The sequence below is a fragment of the Pogonomyrmex barbatus genome, unplaced genomic scaffold, assembly GCF_055798465.1.
Source record: "Pogonomyrmex barbatus isolate J1 unplaced genomic scaffold, ASM5579846v1 scaffold23, whole genome shotgun sequence".
Taxonomy (NCBI): Eukaryota; Metazoa; Arthropoda; class Insecta; order Hymenoptera; family Formicidae; genus Pogonomyrmex; species Pogonomyrmex barbatus.
The window spans coordinates 197,260-217,005 of NW_028297120.1; the positions used below are offsets into that span (position 1 = coordinate 197,260).

General features: G+C 37.3%; 1 protein-coding gene across 1 annotated transcript in view; it reads left to right on the plus strand.

Annotated features, from left to right (window-relative positions):
* The window catches only part of so (SIX homeobox 1 protein sine oculis), a 30,109-nt gene extending 20,648 nt beyond the window's left edge, over positions 1–9,461 (plus strand). The window contains exons 3-4 of the mRNA XM_089078453.1: positions 2,575–3,052; positions 3,692–9,461. Of these exons, the coding sequence (XP_088934579.1) occupies positions 2,575–3,052; positions 3,692–3,976 (763 nt within the window). The 3' untranslated portion in view covers positions 3,977–9,461. The remainder of the gene's footprint in view (positions 1–2,574; positions 3,053–3,691) is intronic.
* Positions 9,462–19,746: the final 10,285 nt, after the last annotated feature.

A 19,746-nucleotide genomic window follows, 5' to 3' on the forward strand; every position in this document is an offset into this window, starting at 1 on the left:
AAAAACTAAAAAAAAATAACGAAGCGAAAAGTGATTTAAAAGACCTCGTAGAATTGTATAGGCATAATTATTAATCATTCTCCTCGCAAGAGAGTTACCTCGTCCAAGTTTCCAATCATTTAAGAGACTTCTCTTCTCGAATCCACGTGGCCGTCGAGAAAAGAGAAGGACGAGAAAAGCGTCGATCCTGGAGACGCGGAGTAAGTGTCATGGCGATGCAGCTTCGAAATAAATGTCTCCTACACGCGATGAGTCACAAATCCTAATGAAAATAATAATACCCGAAAGATTCCGTTCTTTCGTGGCCGCGTGGTGCAACGAGGATAAATTTACTGCGCGATCTACGGACGGATAAGGCATACCTGGGGACACCTCCATCCGGTTATAGGTTCCACCATGTAACGGGTGGTACGAAGAAGATCTTTACGATAAATCGGCCCTACGCCATCTCGGATCTCGCCTTTACGCGACGATATAGAAATCGATGATGTTTTCGAACTAATTAGAAATCGCATCTCTAATCGGGCTGAAATCGACACAATTCTGATTATAGATATTACCAACGAACGATGTTTTGAAAAAAAAAAAAATAAATGTGATAACGCAATTTTATGCATACCTTGTTTCAATGTATACAGAATCTTATTTTTACTTTATATATGATTACAATACATATATGATTCTCTATTGGGAATTATTTCTTTGGAGATTGATAATCTCGATAAATTTATTTTTATGTCAGTGTGAATTTTATCAATTTTACCAATAATCATAGTTTCAGAGTAGAGAGAGATAATTTTTTTATAATCACATTAAAGACTTCAGATTTATATTAACTTAAATTCTTATATACGAATAAACTGATATACTTGTATGATATACTTATATTGATTTTTAACATTATTTTTAATATTTTCAAATTGGAGTAAATAATGAATTTAAAAAGTTTAATACATTGTGTCTACACACAATTGAAATTACACATCTGGATTCTTTATTTTGTCTTTTTAATGTTAGCTCGATTAGAAATTTTATGATGATATACCGCAAACTAAACGGAACTTTTATCAGTATTGCTCTTCAATGTTGCGATATCGAAAATCCAGATATCCCGTGCTCCCTTATCACCTCGGTAGTTTCTCTGTCGTATCAAAGATCGGTTCTCGGAAACACCCCGTAGACAAGTGTCGCAACACTTGCCTCGAACGGTGCGGTATCACCAGTCTCACGTCTAAACGACTTGTAAAACAAGCGCTTAACGATTGCTGGTACCTGGAGGAGATAGGAGGAAGAGAGAGAGAGAGAGAGAGAGAGAGAGAGAGAGAGAAGAGTAGAGTAGAAGGAGAAGTAGGCAAAAGGGGTTCGGCCGGGCCCGTAGGTCCCACGTGCTTCAAGGAGGTCCAGGCCGCTAAATTGAGTTTACGAGACGCCGAGAGCGTCTCTCTCGCCTTCTCTTCTCTCATGCCCTTTTTTCCTCTTCCCTTTCCGCTGCGCGCACCTCTTTAAGACCGTACCTTGCCTCCCTACGCGCTCGGTGTCCGCCCTTAATTCACAAGTACGAAAGAGGCAGGATGTACCTTCTTCCCGGTACTTTACGCGCCGGTACCGGCTTTATCTTAACCGATATTATTTCGATTCCCCAGCCACGCCGATCGGCATCGCCGGTTTGCTCGCGAGGCGCTGCTTTAAACGCTGACGCTCGCGCCTGCGGATGCAATTAAATCGGGCCCCTGGGATGTCTTTATAACGGGATAATGAAGAACGTGTTTCTAATGGGAATCGGTGACGAGCGCGTATTATAATATTTTGCAATCGGCATCATTCTTAACGGCGCGGCTTATGCATATTTATTCACAGGGCGATAACTTTTCAACATACTTATAAATTTCTGAGTAGAATGTATTAATATATACATTATTCTTCTCTAACTGGTTAACGATCAGTCGTTTCACTGATTCTTACAATTTAGTTTCTTGTAATTATTATTATTATTTTTTTTTTTTTAAATTTAAACGCATGAATAATGTATGAATAAAGAGAGGAAGACGAATGATAAAAGAAGAATACTCATTAAAGATCATACTTGCAGGAAAAAAAGAAAGCAGCTGCCGTTGCTAAAAACTGCATGTGGTAACTATATATGTTGTAATATATGGATAGCTAATATCTTAGTTGTGATACCTGTATTATTTGCTATCCTATTTACTATATTAGGAGCAAAAATAAAACGATTTGCTGTTGCTCCTGATACATAAATATAATAGCAAATAATATAGGTATCACAACTAAATATTAGCTATCCATATATTACAACATAATATAGCTATGACAGCTATTTTCTTTTTTCCGTGTTTTCCGATAATGATATATATTAACATGACAATTAATATATATTAATATATATTAATATATATTAATTGATATATATGTTAATATAACAATTTGTTAAAATGAACTCGCGTTTGGTCCACCGTTTTTTAACTTGCAACTTATTTCTTATGTACCTTATGCGAAATTTCTTTTCAAAAAATGACTATTTTTATGAAAGGCAAACGCTACTTTCACTGGTTTCAGTGGCCAAAGAGAGGATAAAACGCACGGCGGGGGTCTCGGAGATTCCAGCAGCGAGAGCGGTGACGAAACGAAGCGGCAGTCGAGCCAGCAGCAACAGCAGCAGCAACCGTCTTCCTGCGCGGTTCAGCAACAGCAGCAGCAGCAGCAGCAGCAGCAGCAGCAACAAATGGTGGACCATCAGCAAACCTCCGGCATGTATCAGCTTCCGCCACCAGCTTCCGTCTCGGTTTCCAGCCCGCACTCGTATCACCAAGGCCACGGCTCGTCCTTGAGCCATCCGCACATGCAGCACCACGACACGAGCAGCGAGAGCGGCGACGACAAGAGGAATCTCCATCATCAGCTACAGCATCATCTTCAGGTTGGCACTCACGGCCCCCACGGTCTGGTTCACCCCACGGCCACATTGCCACCGCCGCCGCCCAGCTGTGCTCAACAAAAGAGTCAATTGGATTACATGCAGTACTACAGTCCGCAGGTAAGACGACGAAGCAACGTTCGAATGTTACCTCAAATTATATGTGTTGTTTCAATCTTTTTTAAAAGAGAGACATTACGAGATGTAATTAGCCAGAAAATAAGCTTTTTTTTATATCTTTCATGTTTTTGAAGATGGAGGAAACGTTACATGTTATTGTCTCATAAAACAGGAGCGAAAAATTATTTCTGATATATGAAAAGTTTTGTATATGTATGTATGTATGTAAATTGTATATATATATATATATATATATATATATATATATGTGTGTGCATATATAGAGTGTTCCACCATTACCGCATTTCTTTTTAAGAAATTCCAAATTCCAAGTGTGTCCCTTTTTCCACTGTACATTATACATGCATATGAGCGCGCGTAATTTAACAGCTCAATTGAAATCCCTTAATCAATTATAATTTGAAAATCGTTTTCGTATTAAGATTTTCGATTCTAGGAATTTCTCGAAGATTCTATATTACTTCGGGACTTCGTCGTTCAAAAGGAAATGTGATAGTGACCGGAACACTTCGTATACAAATTTTTTGAAAATATAATAACTCCAGGCTTTTTCTTAAAATTTACGAGTGCAAAGCAAACGTATCGGAAAAATATAGATGTCATCGTTTGCATTGGCAGGATTATCTAATCGGCACGCCAACCTCCGCGGATCTGCAGAAGTCCCTGCCGCACACGGCGACGTCGATGCAGATGGGCGCGATCGCTCCTTCCATGGGCGGGCTGAGCCCTATGGGCCCCTCGACGATGCTGTCCAACACCATGCAGGGGGTCAACACCATGAACACCATGTCGATGAACGGCATGGGCATGGGCGCTTATCAGGGTATGGGCTCCATGGGGATGTCCACGTCGCACGCGAGTTACCACAGCGGCCTCGTGCTGGGCGAGTACCATTCCTTGTGACCTTGGGCCCCAAGCACTCAGAGCAAGAGGAGCCAAGAGAAGACTTAATGCACATCGGTGAGGCGCAAGATTTGCGATCGATCAAAGTACTACTCGAGTGGCTTGCTGCCGAAATTTGGATCGCCAATAAATTATTATCGCTGAAAAGGATGAGAAGGAAAAGTGAGGTTAAAGTTTACTTAACACATTGTGAAAACAATGCAAAATTACTCAAAGGTATGGCGATACTTAATAATTAATTTAGAATGATATATAAATGTATTGATAAGTTAATTATTAAATAGCGCGTCGGAGATGTCTTATTTATCACGACGATAATTTCTTGACGATCCGATAATGTCCAAATAAATAAAGGAGGAAAGCCTTCCGCGGATAAATTGTTGCATCCTTCTTGAGCTTTTCTCGGTGTGTGTTTTAGAGCGTATGAAGAGCGTCAAATATGAAGTCACCTGTCAAATCGTCGCGTCTGCTTCGGCATTCAAAAGAATTTTTTTAATTCCGTAAATGAACCCCGATTTTTGCAGAAATAGGGAAATAGGGTAACTCCGGTATATGTGCCGCATTTATTGAAAACTTAATTTATCAAGAATTCATATATTATTTACTCTGTTTAAGATAAGTAAAAACTTTATACTGTCTACTATTGTCAAAAAAAATATTAGAGAATACAAAATATTTATTTTTTATATTAAAAAAAGAACTTTTTAAGATTCTTGAATTTTTATTATATATTCCAAAAGAGTGGGATATACAATCATTCTGAATATACAGCTTATAAAAAATTTAGAAATAACGCTCATATATATATGTGTATCATATATATCTATATATATATTTTAGATTTTTGGCTCTTTTTCAAGATTCTCTTGAAAAGATTCTCTTGTGTCCAATCACCTCAGCTTGTTTTACAAAGGCCATAAAATATCGGCATTTTGATATTATCTAGACAGTATTATTATCTATTGTCATTCTTATTATATTGCTAGATTATTATCATTATTAATACTTATTATTATTTAATTATCTTCAATACCTTTGTGCGCATTGTTGCAAATGCAAATATCGAAAAGATTAAAACGTATAGATAAAAATGGATAAATACGTACACTTTATGTGCTCTGCGCAAGCTGAGCTAAATGCTTATAGAGTGTCCGTACTGCGGTATAAAATAAATTCTACGTGTTAAAATGTTATATATCCAAATAGATAGGATATATAAGATATCAAAACTGAACAAAAAAAATACAAGAGCTTGCATTTTGCTATACTTCTCATGAAAGGACTTACGTCATCTCTCTATATCTATATCACAAAGTAACCATTAAGTTTTTACATTCTCTATAATAATAATCATTATCTCTATAATAATCATTTTACATGGATTGCAATAGTTACATTGACAAATCGATTTAATTCACGATGATTTCATTAATATTAATAGACATAAAAAGCTAATCACAATACAAATCACAATACAATACTAATATAATATAAAAATATATAACAGAGATGTTCAAATTATTCTCTCTTCTTCTTTTTTTTAACTTATGTGGCATTAATACTGGATTTACTCTATGCATAATTATATATATATATATATATATATATATGTATATATCCGGTTTTTTGGCGTCGCCTTCTGGGTATCCTCGCATACATTCGTGGTGCGTGTTGTTAACACCGATATATGAAACCTACTGTTTTATGCCGGTTCCGAACAGTCAATAGGATTTTTCTCGGCGGAATTACTCTATGAAGGTCTGGCGGTTTGCCAGACTTCCGTAAAAGAGAGCCGTTGCTTATAAAATATTGGCTGCGTTCAGCAGAAAAAGCAGCTTTGCGACTGTTGTAAAAATCTTTGATATGATTGATTTTTGCCCATAGTTCCTCATGAATACATCTAAATGTATAAACAATCATATTAAAGGATTTTACAACAGTTGCAAAACTACTTTTTCTGCTGAACGTAGCCATAGTCGGTCGAGATCGAGATTTGAAACCGGGACTTCTGACTTACGAGCCTCGCGCTAACTCGCAGAGCCACAACGCGTCCCATAATTAATTATTATTTGAAAAATATTGAAATATATTGCTTACATGATATAACCAGAGAGTTAATATATTGCTTTTATATTCAATATTGCTTTTATATTAATTAATCTGTCATTTTCAAAGCGAACGGTATTTAATAACGCTAATTAAGATGTGGAAAAAAAATATACGTTTATTTAAAATTGTTCAATTAATTTCTAGTTATAAACATGTTTGTTTATCTATCCTTGAAAAATCTTCGATTCTATTTTTCTTGCGAAAGAATAATATTTCACTTCGAAAATATCCGTGAAAGTCAAAGAATGCCGAAGCGATGATGACGTTTCCGAAGAAAATAGCAAAAGACATATTAGCATTTTACTTTCCCAGTTCGTAAAAACTCACGCGGGACAAGCCGGCTAGACCGGCTTGTGTTTACCACTATTTCCATAAGTAAACATCGGGCGAAAAATCCCGCCAGCTTTTCTGTCCCATCATCATACTTGGCGCCATACTTTCCCATTTTTTGCCCGACCGGAATAAATCGCAGCTTTAAAGCAGCGTTTCTTTCCTCTTTTTTTTTTTTTTTTTTTTTTCCTTTTACGCGAAGTGCACACGGAACACGGAGCGAATGCAACTCACCCCTTGCTCCTTCTCCTTCCACCACTTATAGATTCGATTCGCTAATTAATTTCCCGTAATTATACGCTCCTCTTACATCGTACGCTTTTTTGTGTTTGTCCTGTACATATGTATAATACACACGGCATTCGGCATATTATTAAGTTAATCTCGTTCTTATTCGCTGCCTACCGGGTGTGTTCCCGCGTTACCGCGATTCTGAAATGGTTAAAAAATTAACTTTGATAACGATAAACAGAAAAATTGATTTTTACGTCTGATAATACGAGCTTTTAAAATAATTTTTGTTAGTGAAAGAATATACAATGAAATTCTTCAAAGTAATGAAGCGTATATAATTCGAAATAGATTTTATGAGATGCTTTATCGTTACTTCACATTCCATAAATGGTTTGTGTGAGAAAGCGATTATTATTTGTATTATTTTACAAAATTATTTTCTAGATCTATCACATCAATTGTTAAAGATGAAAATGTGAAATATCGCATGATGTGAACGAATTGAAAGCACCTGGACGAGTGCGAAGAATCTAGGGTACTCCCAGTAGACAGTGAATGTTGTCGCAAAGTAAGATAGTGCGTAAGTTATCATTTATTCGCAGTTCGCAGTCTGTACATAAGTATATCTAAAGACAGTGAGAAAGAGAGAGGGAGAACGAGAATGTTATGTATGGGAAAAAAGGGAATGCAAAGGAAAAGAAAAAAAAAAAAAAAGAGATATTACGCAAGAGTGTGACAAAGACGGAAAAGTCGATATGTCGAGATGAATTTTTCATTTCTTGTTCAAGAAAAGTATATTTATATTATTTATAAGTATATTTATAGCCGCTTTCTTGCCAAAAGAAAAAAACATAATTATAATTATGTTACTCATAATTATTTTACTCTTTGCGATAATATCTTTCTTATCTTTAACAATAATCTCTATCCTTTTGCGATAAAGAAAAATATGAATTCTACAATGCATTTAATGCTTTTCTTCTAATTTTTATATTTTATCGCGAAAATCGCGCTAATATAAGAAGATTATTAGTCCGAGATTTATAAAGTCGCTTTTAAATTGATTCAGAGGCGCTTACATTCATCTCCAATGTCGACTTTCTATTCGTGAGCCATCTCGCGCGCAGATGTCCTAAATATTCCTTTAGCTACGACATTGCCTTGTAGATTCTTATCTAGGATGTCGAGGAGAGAAAGGATTTCCCTCATAAAAGAGTCCTCGGGACGAAACAGGGTAGGGGATAGGATTGAGGTAGAAAGAAAGAGAAAGAGAGAGGGGACGTGGAAAATAATAGTATCTTCAATCTACAAAATAACAGATCGGTTATTTTCATTTTGCATTTTTTTTTTTTTTTTTTTTTTATTATACTCTATATCCGTACAAATTTTTGCGGAAATAATTCAAAATTATGTTGAAATATTTATTGGACAATTCATAAGTGCCACATTATATGTAACAATAGAAAATACTAATGTCTGATTAAAGAAGAAATCAACACTACGCAATACTACATATTTCTTAATTAATAAAAATATAACAGATGAATATATATAACAATATTATCACGACGTAATACATATTTTTATATCGTTTATTTTATTCTTTCTGAATTACCTTGAATTATTTTGAAAATTTATATTCGGGACAATTTTCTATTTTTTTATAAAAACAGTATCGCCACTTTTTAAAAGTCACTTTTTAAAATATTAAAATTAATCTCGTTAGGTCATACGTTTTTGTCAAATTATTAAATTAAATATAAGAATCGATTGAAACTTTTTTGTTGATAAACTATAGAATGCGCTATTGCTTTTGCATTCACAAAATATAGTACAACAGTTTTATAACCGGATTTTACATTACTTTTTCAAACAAGTAATAAGCGTTATGTTTGCATAACAGCTAAATTTGCAAAACAGCTAAACAGGCAAATTTATTTATGAAATTATATAAACTGTTTCTAAATGCTTTGGCTAATGAACGCTGCAACAACTGGAATTAATTACTGACAGAAAAAGCTATCATTTTACTCTCTCGCATTTGAAGCGTTGTTTAATAGCGTCCACACCAATTGTGTTGCACAAACGCGCAGCTTCCGAACAATAGCACGAGATCTTCTTTCATTTCTCTTTTCCTTTCGGAAGTTGCTTTTTCTTCCTCACACGCCGTCATTATTCCCAAAAACTCGCATCGTTTTTTTTTTTTTTTTTAATCGCGATCGAAAACTTAAGAAATTTTGTATGAAACGAACGCTGCGATTCGACCAAAGTTAAAGAATTAATTATTTTGCGGATAGGATGTTAGTCGTAAACGACTCTTGCACAAATTACGCACTCGCACGTAACTCGCGCATAGGAGAAGGAGGCGGAAGGGCAATCGAAGAAGCGAATGAATGAAAGGAGAACCGAGCGCGCGCCGCAAAGTATGATAATTAATGGCCATCATCTGGTCCTCTCCAGTTCTCATTCGTGTATTTTAGCGGACAAACCTAACGTTGCACAACTAACTAAGACGAATTGCCGAGAGTGATCATGAGTGCGATTATCCATGTATGTATGTATGTATCATGCGAGTAAGCTGCACGTATGGGCGCGTGTGCGAATGTGTGCGCGCGCGCGCGCGCGTGCGCGTGTGTGTGTGTGTGTGTGTGTGTGTGTGTGTGTGTGCACGCGTGCGCGCGTGTCGCTTGAGAGAAGATAGAAAGGCGATGATGCGCAAGTAGATATAAGTAAGAGATCACGATGTACGATCGAATTGTAATCGAGTAAAGTTGATGTTATTTAAAGTAATAAAATGCGAGTGTTATCTGCATTCACACGTGCACACAATTTCCTTTTTCAATATCCCGTGTCTTTTGGATACCTTGGGATGCTTCGGACGCTGCCGAATATCGGAACTGGTAAGTGATGAACAGTATTGTTGAAAAAAATAATTAGTTGCAAAATAAATAGATTTTAATTATATTAAAATTTAGGTGAATTTTATAATTGATAAAATTTACATAAATAATTAGACAGATGATTTATTATTTTTTTGAAGAAATTGAAGCGAACTACAGATGCTTCTTATTAAGTTGTATTCTTAAAAAAAAAAGACTGAGTAAAATATAAAACGCGTAAGAATCAGAATCATGTGTAACGAGAAGTTTATACCGAAACTTGTATACGATCGCGATGAATTTGTTTCTTCGCATTACGTCAGTCACGATGTCTCTATCACGAGCCTTTTCATGATCATCGCGTTCGCGAAATCCGGACTCGAGACGGCGTTGCAATTTCAATTCCCGATGGGGAAGCCATGGGGAAAATATCGCGCGCGGCGCCGACGCTAAGCGAAAATCTTTCCCGGGAGATTATTTTTCAAGATCGACCGGGCAGTTAGGCGGCCGTAACGAAACGCAAGAGCGCGATGTGAAAAAGCCAAGTGTCTGGATCGTTTTTCCCCTCGCTGTTGGCGCAGCGCGCTAACAAGTAGCCATTGTGAGCCCCGTGTCAAGATGCTACTTGACAGTATACTCTCCCAACGGACCCTCTTCAGGCCCACTCGCCCCCGTTCCATCACCATGGGCGCATGCTGTACACGTACACACACGCACACACACGCGCGCGCGCGCGCGCGCGCGCGCGCGCGCGTATACGCACGCATGCACGCACCTCTGTGGGGTCCGTGCTTAACTTTACGATCTCCGAAAATCCCTTAGGGCCCCATCGCGCGCGGCTAATAGAACCGAAATTATAACAGGCCGATGAGCATGCGTCGACTGCTCTTATTTCGCCTCGCTGACGGATTCAGAAAGCCGTAAGGGAAAGAGAATCGGGAATCAATGCGAGGAAAAACCGTGAAAAATTTTATTCCGGTGAATGTCTTCTTTACGAGTTTCCTAGGCGATAACTTGGTTGTCTAAGAACGTTCAATTTTTCGCTCCATTTCGGAGAATAAAACGAGCCAGTGTTTTCAGAGAGAACATGCAGTTTGCCTTCATCTCACAATGTTTTACAATGTGATTTCCTTCGAGATGTATGTATTACGTATGTGTTATTGTAAAAAATTAATTTTCTACAAAAATTATATATACGCGCAATTTGATGATTGTCGATAGAAAAAAAATAGAACATTGCGATAATCCAAAAATTAAGAACATTAAATCCAAAATTACATTGGTAAAAAGGTTTAAAACGAAATATCAATACTTTGATCGAATCTAGTTTGCGATCATCACGATGATAAGGAAAGAATCGAGTACAAAGGAGCCTCCGGTCACGTGGAGAAGCCAGATGCTCTCTTTCAGGATCGTAGAGAATATTCGAACTGCCCTGGTAAATATCGGCACAAAGAGGAGGTCGAAGATCTTATCTGTCATTGCGATCGTTGATAGGCCTAATAGCGAGCCGAAGGACGGTCGTTTTAAAATAATTACCAGTTCGTATCCAGTGCCGATCTTTCCGGGTTCATCCAAATAAATCGTAGGATCAAAGGACGATGATCTCTTCCCCGTCGCCCTTCTTCTCGCGAAATGCCGTTACAGAGAAATAGAGATTGTGTCGACCAGTAGCAATTCTCGATTTATCCTTTCGCTCTATGAAAAAGCGGGACCTCTTTCTTTCGAGAGATGTGTCTGAAACTCTAAAGTGTCCAAAACCGTTTGGTAAAAATGAATTGCCTGCTTTTGAACTGCGCGTTATAATTGGAGAATATTTGGGCGGCGAAGTTTGTAAGCGTAAAACGATCTTAAGATTTATTCTGATTTTCGTGGTAAAAATAACGATTAAATTTCTTTTTATTAACTATAATCTTGCCTATCATCTGCAAAAATTGAAAAATTTGGAGATAAATTAGAGTTTTGCATAATTAAAATTTTTTTGTAAACTTGTCAATTTTATCATCCTGTCTCCATATGTGAGTAAGATGACGTTTAGTAGTTTAAATGATAAAATTAAAATTAACTTTTTAATAAAAATGAATTTTTTTACAAAGTTTTTATACTGTTTTATACTGTTATTATAATGCCTGAACACAATAAAATACAAATAGATAATACTTATGAACAAAAAATATCATATATAATAATATGAGTTTAAGAAAATAAAATCTAGACAAGAAAGAAAATAACAATTATTTATAATCACACAATTTTAAATAAAATAAAATTAGAGGCAAAAATAATTATTTACGATTATGTAATTTTTTACATGATCGTTATCTTAGCCCATGATCACTATATTTAACATCCATTTAGCAAAATGAAAAATGGAAAATAATAATATATTATTACATGCATTTTTAAATATATTCTACAGTAGCATAGAGAAAGTGAAAATATATTTATTATAATTATAATTGTAATTTCTCACGAAGAAGTACCACAAAATTACATATAGATGTATTCAAAATATACTTCTTATTATTCCTTATTGTTGACAGATTAAAGTCAAATTATAACCGATTATTTATTTATTATCATTAAAAGTCTCTAATAAATTGGGCACTGACTCGTTAATCTGTTATTAACTTAAAAATTAACAATCGTCATCTTACCCCCCTTTCCTCTTGGCTTCCGGGCGCATCCCCGTTACCATACGTGACGAATAATAAGTTTGATACCATTACAATGCGATCATTACGCGCCGGTAATGACGGTGCATTCACGCGCTAGGCGAACTGCAACGCACCACCGGTCTTCCCTCGCATCTGCTCGATTGCAACAATAGGCGCGATGCACCACCCCATGGAGCGGTCTCGGGTGGTAGCGCAATGATGCTCCCGTTCTCGAGAATCGATGTTCGCGAAAAAAAAAATGTTACTCTCGCGCTTACGCAACAAACTGATTTCCGTTGTTGTCCGCGATAGAAATTATTTTTATTTTCAGAGGCGCTGAAAAGATAGAAAGAGAAATACGGACGACCCGGCGCAGCATTCTTGAAAATTAAGTTAAATTCTGTTAAGTATTGTATAAAAATAAAACCGATTACACAACGCACGAATTAACAAAAAATACAATTACTAAAAACTTAAAAAAATTACTTAAAAAAAATAAAATTACCTATATAGTGTATAAACAAATAATGCTTGGAGAACATGTTATTCTTCACACAGAATCGACTTAAATTATTATTATAATAATTATTATTATAATAATTAAAATAATATATTATACTGTTAAAGAGAGATCTATCAACACAAGAATCTTAATCTTTTATTTAATTTAAAATGATGAGAAGGAAATTCTTTTGTACACAGGTTTCTTTTTCGAAACGGTTTCCTCTCTAGGCGACGCATCCCGATCGAGAGCGATCGAGAGCGATCGAGATCGAAGAATCGCGAATTCGTGGATCACCGACGCGCGCATATAAATCCATTAGCGCGCCACTTACGGGCGATCGATGTAAATTACGATGTTGGTAACGCTTAGGCGAGCTTAGACGAGCGTGCCGGACGGAGGACGGGGAAGCGATTTCGAAGGGGGGAAATATTTATGGGCAGACCGGCTGAAATTAATTTATGCAGCCGCATAGGCTGCCACGTAATTTATTCGCGGGACTCGCGACGATCACTCACTCTCCTCGCGGGCTTTTGTGTGTAAGGAAATCCCGGGCCATTAGAAATGGACACGAAGGGCCTCCGCGTCGATCCCTCTTCGAGCTCTTCTCTTCCGAGTGCTGCCCGATCGAGCTCGTTGTTTCGCGAGCACGACTCCACCGAGATCGGTCGGTCGATGCCTCGGAAAAGGAAACGAAGAAACCTCTCTCCCTCTATCCGCAAACGGGGAAGTGAGAGATCCTCGTCTCAATACCGTTTCGATAGTTCGCGATCTCTCGGCCGGTAACGAGAAAACGCGTTGCGTTACCCTTACGAGTGGCCATCCCGAGCCATTTTATTTTATTATCCGTATCTTTATCATAATGATTATTATCGGCACAATCTATACGAAGACTTCGTTACTTTTTATAGTCTGTCTTGTAACGGGCTACTTCGAGAAGAGGGAGAACTGTATTTATATCCTTGCCGCTAAGATTTATATCCTTGTAAGCCTTATGACTGTATGTAGATGTTTAGATCCACGATTTTCAGGTGGTACCTCCTCTCGGGGGCTTTCGAGATTTTTCAAAATTAAGTATTTCTCGGTATATAGCGCGTGGTCGCGACGTGGTGTGCATCCTCACGGCAAACGCGGCCGCGTTTCCATCATCGGGGCGAGATCCAGGAAGGATCCGCGCAGCGCAGCGCGGCTGAAACAAGAGGAATCGTCTCGAGGAAGAGCCGAGGCGAGGATCTCGCGGTGAGATCTGCGGTGCACCCGCGTTATGATTTGTGAGTGCCCAGATCGTGATCCTGTCCGGCTGGGCTGGCTGGTTGGTTGGCAGAGCAGCAGAGAGGGCACCCACGCTTTCCAGGAACTCGTCCGCCGCGTGGCGTCCGGCGCGAGGAAGGAAGAACCTAAGATCCTCGAGAAAGAGAGAGAGAGAGAGAGAGAGAGAGAGAGAGAGAGAGAGATCAGCCGGCCCCGATTACACCGAGGGTGTAATGGACGGACTAATTTGTGAAATTTAAATTCCGTCCCCGACGTTTTGCCGCGAGGCGAGACGAGGCGAGGTGAGGCTGGATGACCGAGGGGGGGGGGGGGAAGAAAGAGGGCGAGATAAATCGTGGCGTCCTCCTTTGCCCTCTCCTCCTCCCCAGAACGAGACGAATCTTCCTGGAAAATCGTAGGTGGATAGGTGCTTTGTGTCGCGACGTTTCATGAGTGGCGTAGATGTGTGTAGATGTACGTGTATATTGCCAAAATAATTTTCGGCGAGATTAACATCGGGTTGATAAGGATGATTCGAGAGAGAAAACGCATTGGGGGTTAGATTTTAATAAAATAATTCCAAAGGAATTTAGAATTGTGAGACTTTAGGCGCCTCAGATACTTGAAATTCATAAAAACCGATTTTATTTTTTTATCACTTAGATCACTACGCGATAAAAGTTAGTTTGATAGTCGAGCCAAGTTTCAGCATTCATTTTTTTCTTTATAAATATTTATTTGACTGAATACTATGCAGAATGCAACTTTGCGTTATTAAAAATGTTGCATGTTGTTTTCAACTTTTAGCAAAAACAGTAATACTTCCTTATCCTTATCTCAATCATTTATATTTGTTAAAGTTTTTAGTTTTAATTATGCACTTCATAAAAGATAATAATTTTACAAATAATTTATTTACATATAGAAATTCTCAGAGAGAGAGTCGAAATTATATTATATTCCTTCTGCGTTATTGATAAAAAAAGCATTTATCTCCGAAAATATAGACGTTCTCCAAGTGCAACGAGAAAATGGGCGAGACGAGGATGGAGGAAGAGACAAAGATAGAAAGATAATGAGCAAGATGTCTAAGCGGTGGCGGATTAGAGGCAGCTTCTCTCGCTGTACGGCGAGAGCGGGCCCTATTGTCGGGCCGCATAATACGGTTATGATTTAGTTTGGGACGTGAGGATGCGAACGAACAAATGAACGAACGGGCCGAGGGGGCCTGACTAGGAGGTAGATGGAAGGCGTACGAGGAGGGAGGGGAGAGGAGGGGAGGACCATTGGTGTCAGGTTACGCCGGGGCCCGGGCCCCGTCTGGCACATCCACACGTCCGCGTAAGGACTTACACGCGGTGTCGGGCCCTTTAAGCGTACGTGTGTACGTGCGTGTACGAGCTTCGCCTTTTTTCTCCCCGTAAAGATTGATCCCACTTTCCTTGCTTTTCTTCCTCTTTCCCTTTTCTCCTTGCACTTTTCACGCTTTCTTATTTGAAATGTATTTCGGTTGTGCTGATCGCAATTACCGAGGAAGATAAGATTCGAAAGAATTATTGAGATAAATTATTAAAAATTATCATTGATTATTTTATATTTTATATGCAGAATGTCTATTTTTTAACACTATATGATGGGTAATTTTGAAGCTCGTTTAAAGATTTCAATTAATTCATTTAGAGATTTTAATTAGTTTATTTGGCTATATATAAGCTATTATAAAATAATAATTATACACGACTATAATTTTATGAGAAAATCGATAATTTTTATACTTTCACGATAAGAGAAGAGGAATAACATTGTATAGTAAAACACTTCTCTTCAAAATAGAAAAGTGAAGATATTAATTTTGTTCGATATATAAATATTTTTTTGGAATTACAATGAACTATTTTCTTCCATATTTATTTCATATAATTTAAATCGAAATTAATAATAAAATAGCAACAAAGTAAAAAAATGTTCTATTCATTAATTCTTCTAAATACTATGAATTTTCTCTATATCGATATGTTCTGAATTTATAGCATGCTTAACCGAAACTCTACCCGTTGTTAAAGCGTCGACAAACATCCGAATATCTGAAGCTTCCGTATCACAAACGAGATAATCCGCCATCTTTCGACGGTGTTTTTTCTCTCTCGTGCAATTCGGGCGCGTGTTCTGCGAACTCGCGAATTATGAATATGATTATCTCAGACATGCTCTTGACGGGAAGCCAAACCTGTCCCAGAGGGGTGTCACCTTACATCCTTTCCCGCCCTCGCAACGGGTCCTGACTTAGCGCCCTGACACTGCTCCCCATAATCGAATCTCGCGAATAACGGACCTCCTTTTGATCGCGAGGGTTGATGATAAATAATAGCTATCTATCTTGCGTACACAATGAAAACCTCTAATGTCCTATCTAATGTCAGGTAGACTAAAATTTAAAATTGATGTAATTTCTCACGTTCAGTTTTCAAGCTGCAAAAATAATCTCTCTTTTTATTTAAGGAAAGGCAACAATATATATGTGTGTGTGTGTGTGTGTGTGTGTGTGTGTGTGTGTGTGTGTGTGTGTGTGTGTGTGTGTGTGTGTGTGTAAAACATTCTTTTATATTATTGAAAATTAATTTTAAAAAGAAGCGTACCGGTTTTGCAATTTTTGTTTAGCAGCTGATTCGAGAACCAGTTCCACCCTCTTATTCTCTTGCAGCGGGATGGATGCCAGCCCACCAAACATATGTCGAACATCTCGAGGCTCCCCAACTGTACAATGACACCCCGTATTTTTGTGCTCGGGGATTGGCCGGGCGATTCGCCCAATAGAGTTCATCCGTAGACGGCTCTCGGAGATTGACAGCTAAATCCATGGGATAGAGTTTACGGGATTAGGCAACGCGGTGACGCAAACGTAACGTCATTACGACAAATTGCGATCCTCCTGTGGGATAAATATCAAAATCAGTTAGAACATCGAATTGATGAATTAATAGGATGTTACAGAATGCGGAGATCGATACATCGCATAAAAATGGGGAAAATTAAGATCCCGCAATGTTCTGATTGCTAACAAGATCAATGGAATTGTTAAAATTATAAATTGTTGATATTAAATTATTGATTGAATTTTCTTAAAAAAATCTTGTCTAGATTCTTTTATTATTGCTAATTCAAAGTTATATAAAATTAATTTATAATTATATGTAGGTGTAAAAATATCATGGACTATGTAGAAATAGAATTTTCCCTCTATAATATTTTTTCTTTCATATTCTTGTCGTTATATACAGATTTGTTACTCCGTTCTAAATTTTAAGAGTATTTTTGAAAACTGAAAAATAATTCTTTAATACACACCAAGCGTAATAAATAATTACTTCAAAATAGTTTGGAAAGTAACGAGTGAAATAACGAGCGCCAGGCACAATGTTAAAAAAAAAAAAAAAAAAAAATAAAAGTTTTCAACATTCTGTATAACAGATATTATTTCGAAAAGCCCAACAGCCGACGAGTTGAAATCGATAATGAGAAGTACACCGGGGAGTATTTCGGTCTCGTTCTTTCTAAGGGGGTTGCTAAGTGATCTTAACTACGATATATGGGGCACCCTCAGCCTTATCTACAATCTGTATACAACATCGTGTCGGAATTCGATTCATAAACGTCAAGCAAGGCTGTTTATGCTGTTCGCACCCCCATTGTCGCCACCCGATTTCGGGACTTGACCTGTCGCCGTCGATCGTTTCTCACCCCGGGACACAATAAATACATCCATCTCCACGGTACGGCGTGATATAATGCGCGAAAGGGCCCGAGCGGTTCTCGTATCTTCGATACGATCGGTAGTTACTTAGCACTTCCATGACGCTCGATGCTACGATGCTTATCGAATCCAGCCCTGCCCCCTTCGTTGGATTTATTGCGGGCCTCCGCGGAAAAGAGGCTGGTGGCTCATCTGCATCTCCCGCTCTCGGGCCGATCTACCTCTCGTTGGCGAACCAGTCGTTGTTGCGTCTCTCTCTCTCTCTCTCTCTCTCTCTCTCTCTCTCTCTCTCTCTCTCTCTCTCTCTCTCTCTCTCTCTCTCTCTCTCTCTCTGATACTCTCTCGCGAGAGAACGAATACACGGAGGAGGAGTGGCAGTGTGTCGCGTGAAAGATTGAATTGCCACTTCGAAGGGATAAAGGAAGAGCAACGAATAATCAATTTTATTTTCGAGAATGATGTCTTGAATTTTATTCAAGCGCGCGAATATAGTAAATGTGATAATTATGTGCAATTGACTGATTTTAACTTTATAGATCTGCGTTAATAAAGAAGCTAATTAAAAGATATTCTTTGTCTCTTTTAGAAAAATGACTATTATTTTTTTTCTTTAAATGGGTTAACTATTTTTTTTTTTTTTTTTAAATACAAGGCGATGTGAGCCATTTAACAACAAATTCGTTGTATATTAATATCAAACTGACAGGAATTATCTATTACTATGATTATTATGACGAATATCAAATCAAATCTTCGCGATGATTTTATAGATAGAAAAAAAGGAGAATTTGAAAAAGATAAGAATTTTTTTCCAATTTCAAAAGTCAGATCGAGACCTGTGAGGTACGGTTCATTCAGGAGTCAAGGAACGTTGTTCTCCTACAAGGAATTACACGCGTGTGCACACGCACGCGACACTCACGAGGCGTGACCTACCCCACTGAGAATCGTGTTTCAATACAGAAACCGAAAACCATATCATTACGTAGAAGCTCCGTTTCGTCGCGCGCGAGACGCGCGCCGGCGTTGCATTGTCAAGAACCGCGTGTCGTTTTCGAGCAAGCAATTCGAGCGTTTCAATTCGCAAATTGTTTTCGTAGGGTGTAGAGAGCCATATCATTTTACACTCATTTTGAAGAGGATGGCCTCATCGGCTTTCGTTAAATCCTTTTTATTTCTGAAGCCGATAACACGACGTTCCGATAAAAGCAAGCGAGATCAATATTGATTCTGTAACTCCAAATAACGCTAGTTTACAGAAAATATATTTTATTAATTATTTTTTGAATCAAACAAGGTGCTTCTTATAGATTTATGGATTGTATTTTGAGAAACGATTTGCCGCAAGCCAATTTTTTCCAGTACGTCAGATTTCTAAAATAATTAAGGTTGTAATATGCAAAAGTGGCTTTTTGCTCTCTGAAGATTTTTTTATAAAGAAAGTTAATGATATTTTGAAATTCTGATCAGAAGTCATATATGGCTTTTATAAAATTCATTTTTTTTATTTTGATATGTTATTTTTTAGTTATGAAGAATTTGAATATAGTTTTGCTATTATAGCATAGATTTTTATTTTTTAGCAAAATTTTGTATTAAAATTTTTCATAACATAATTAAACATAAGATATCAAAATAAATAATAATGCTTTATAAAAGATAAATAATACATTCATGATTTCTGATAAAAATTTTAAGATATTGTTAACTTTTTTATAAAAAATTTTCAAATATCACAAAAAAGCATTTTTTGCATAATAAACTTCAATTATTTTGAAAATTTTACGTGCTGGAAAAATTTGACTTACGGCATCGTTTTCAACATCCAAAAATGTATAAAAAACACCTTGTCTAATTTAAAATAATTTTTTTACTATAAAGTAGTATAATCAAACAATAATAAAATAATTAATTCCGCCACTCAAGATTTCTTCTGCATGTAAATAAGAGTCCTTATTTACATACAGAAATATTTTTTATATTAAAATTTTAATATTTCTACACGCATGATATAAATATCACAATACTTTCTATTACATTCCTGATTTTCGCAAAGA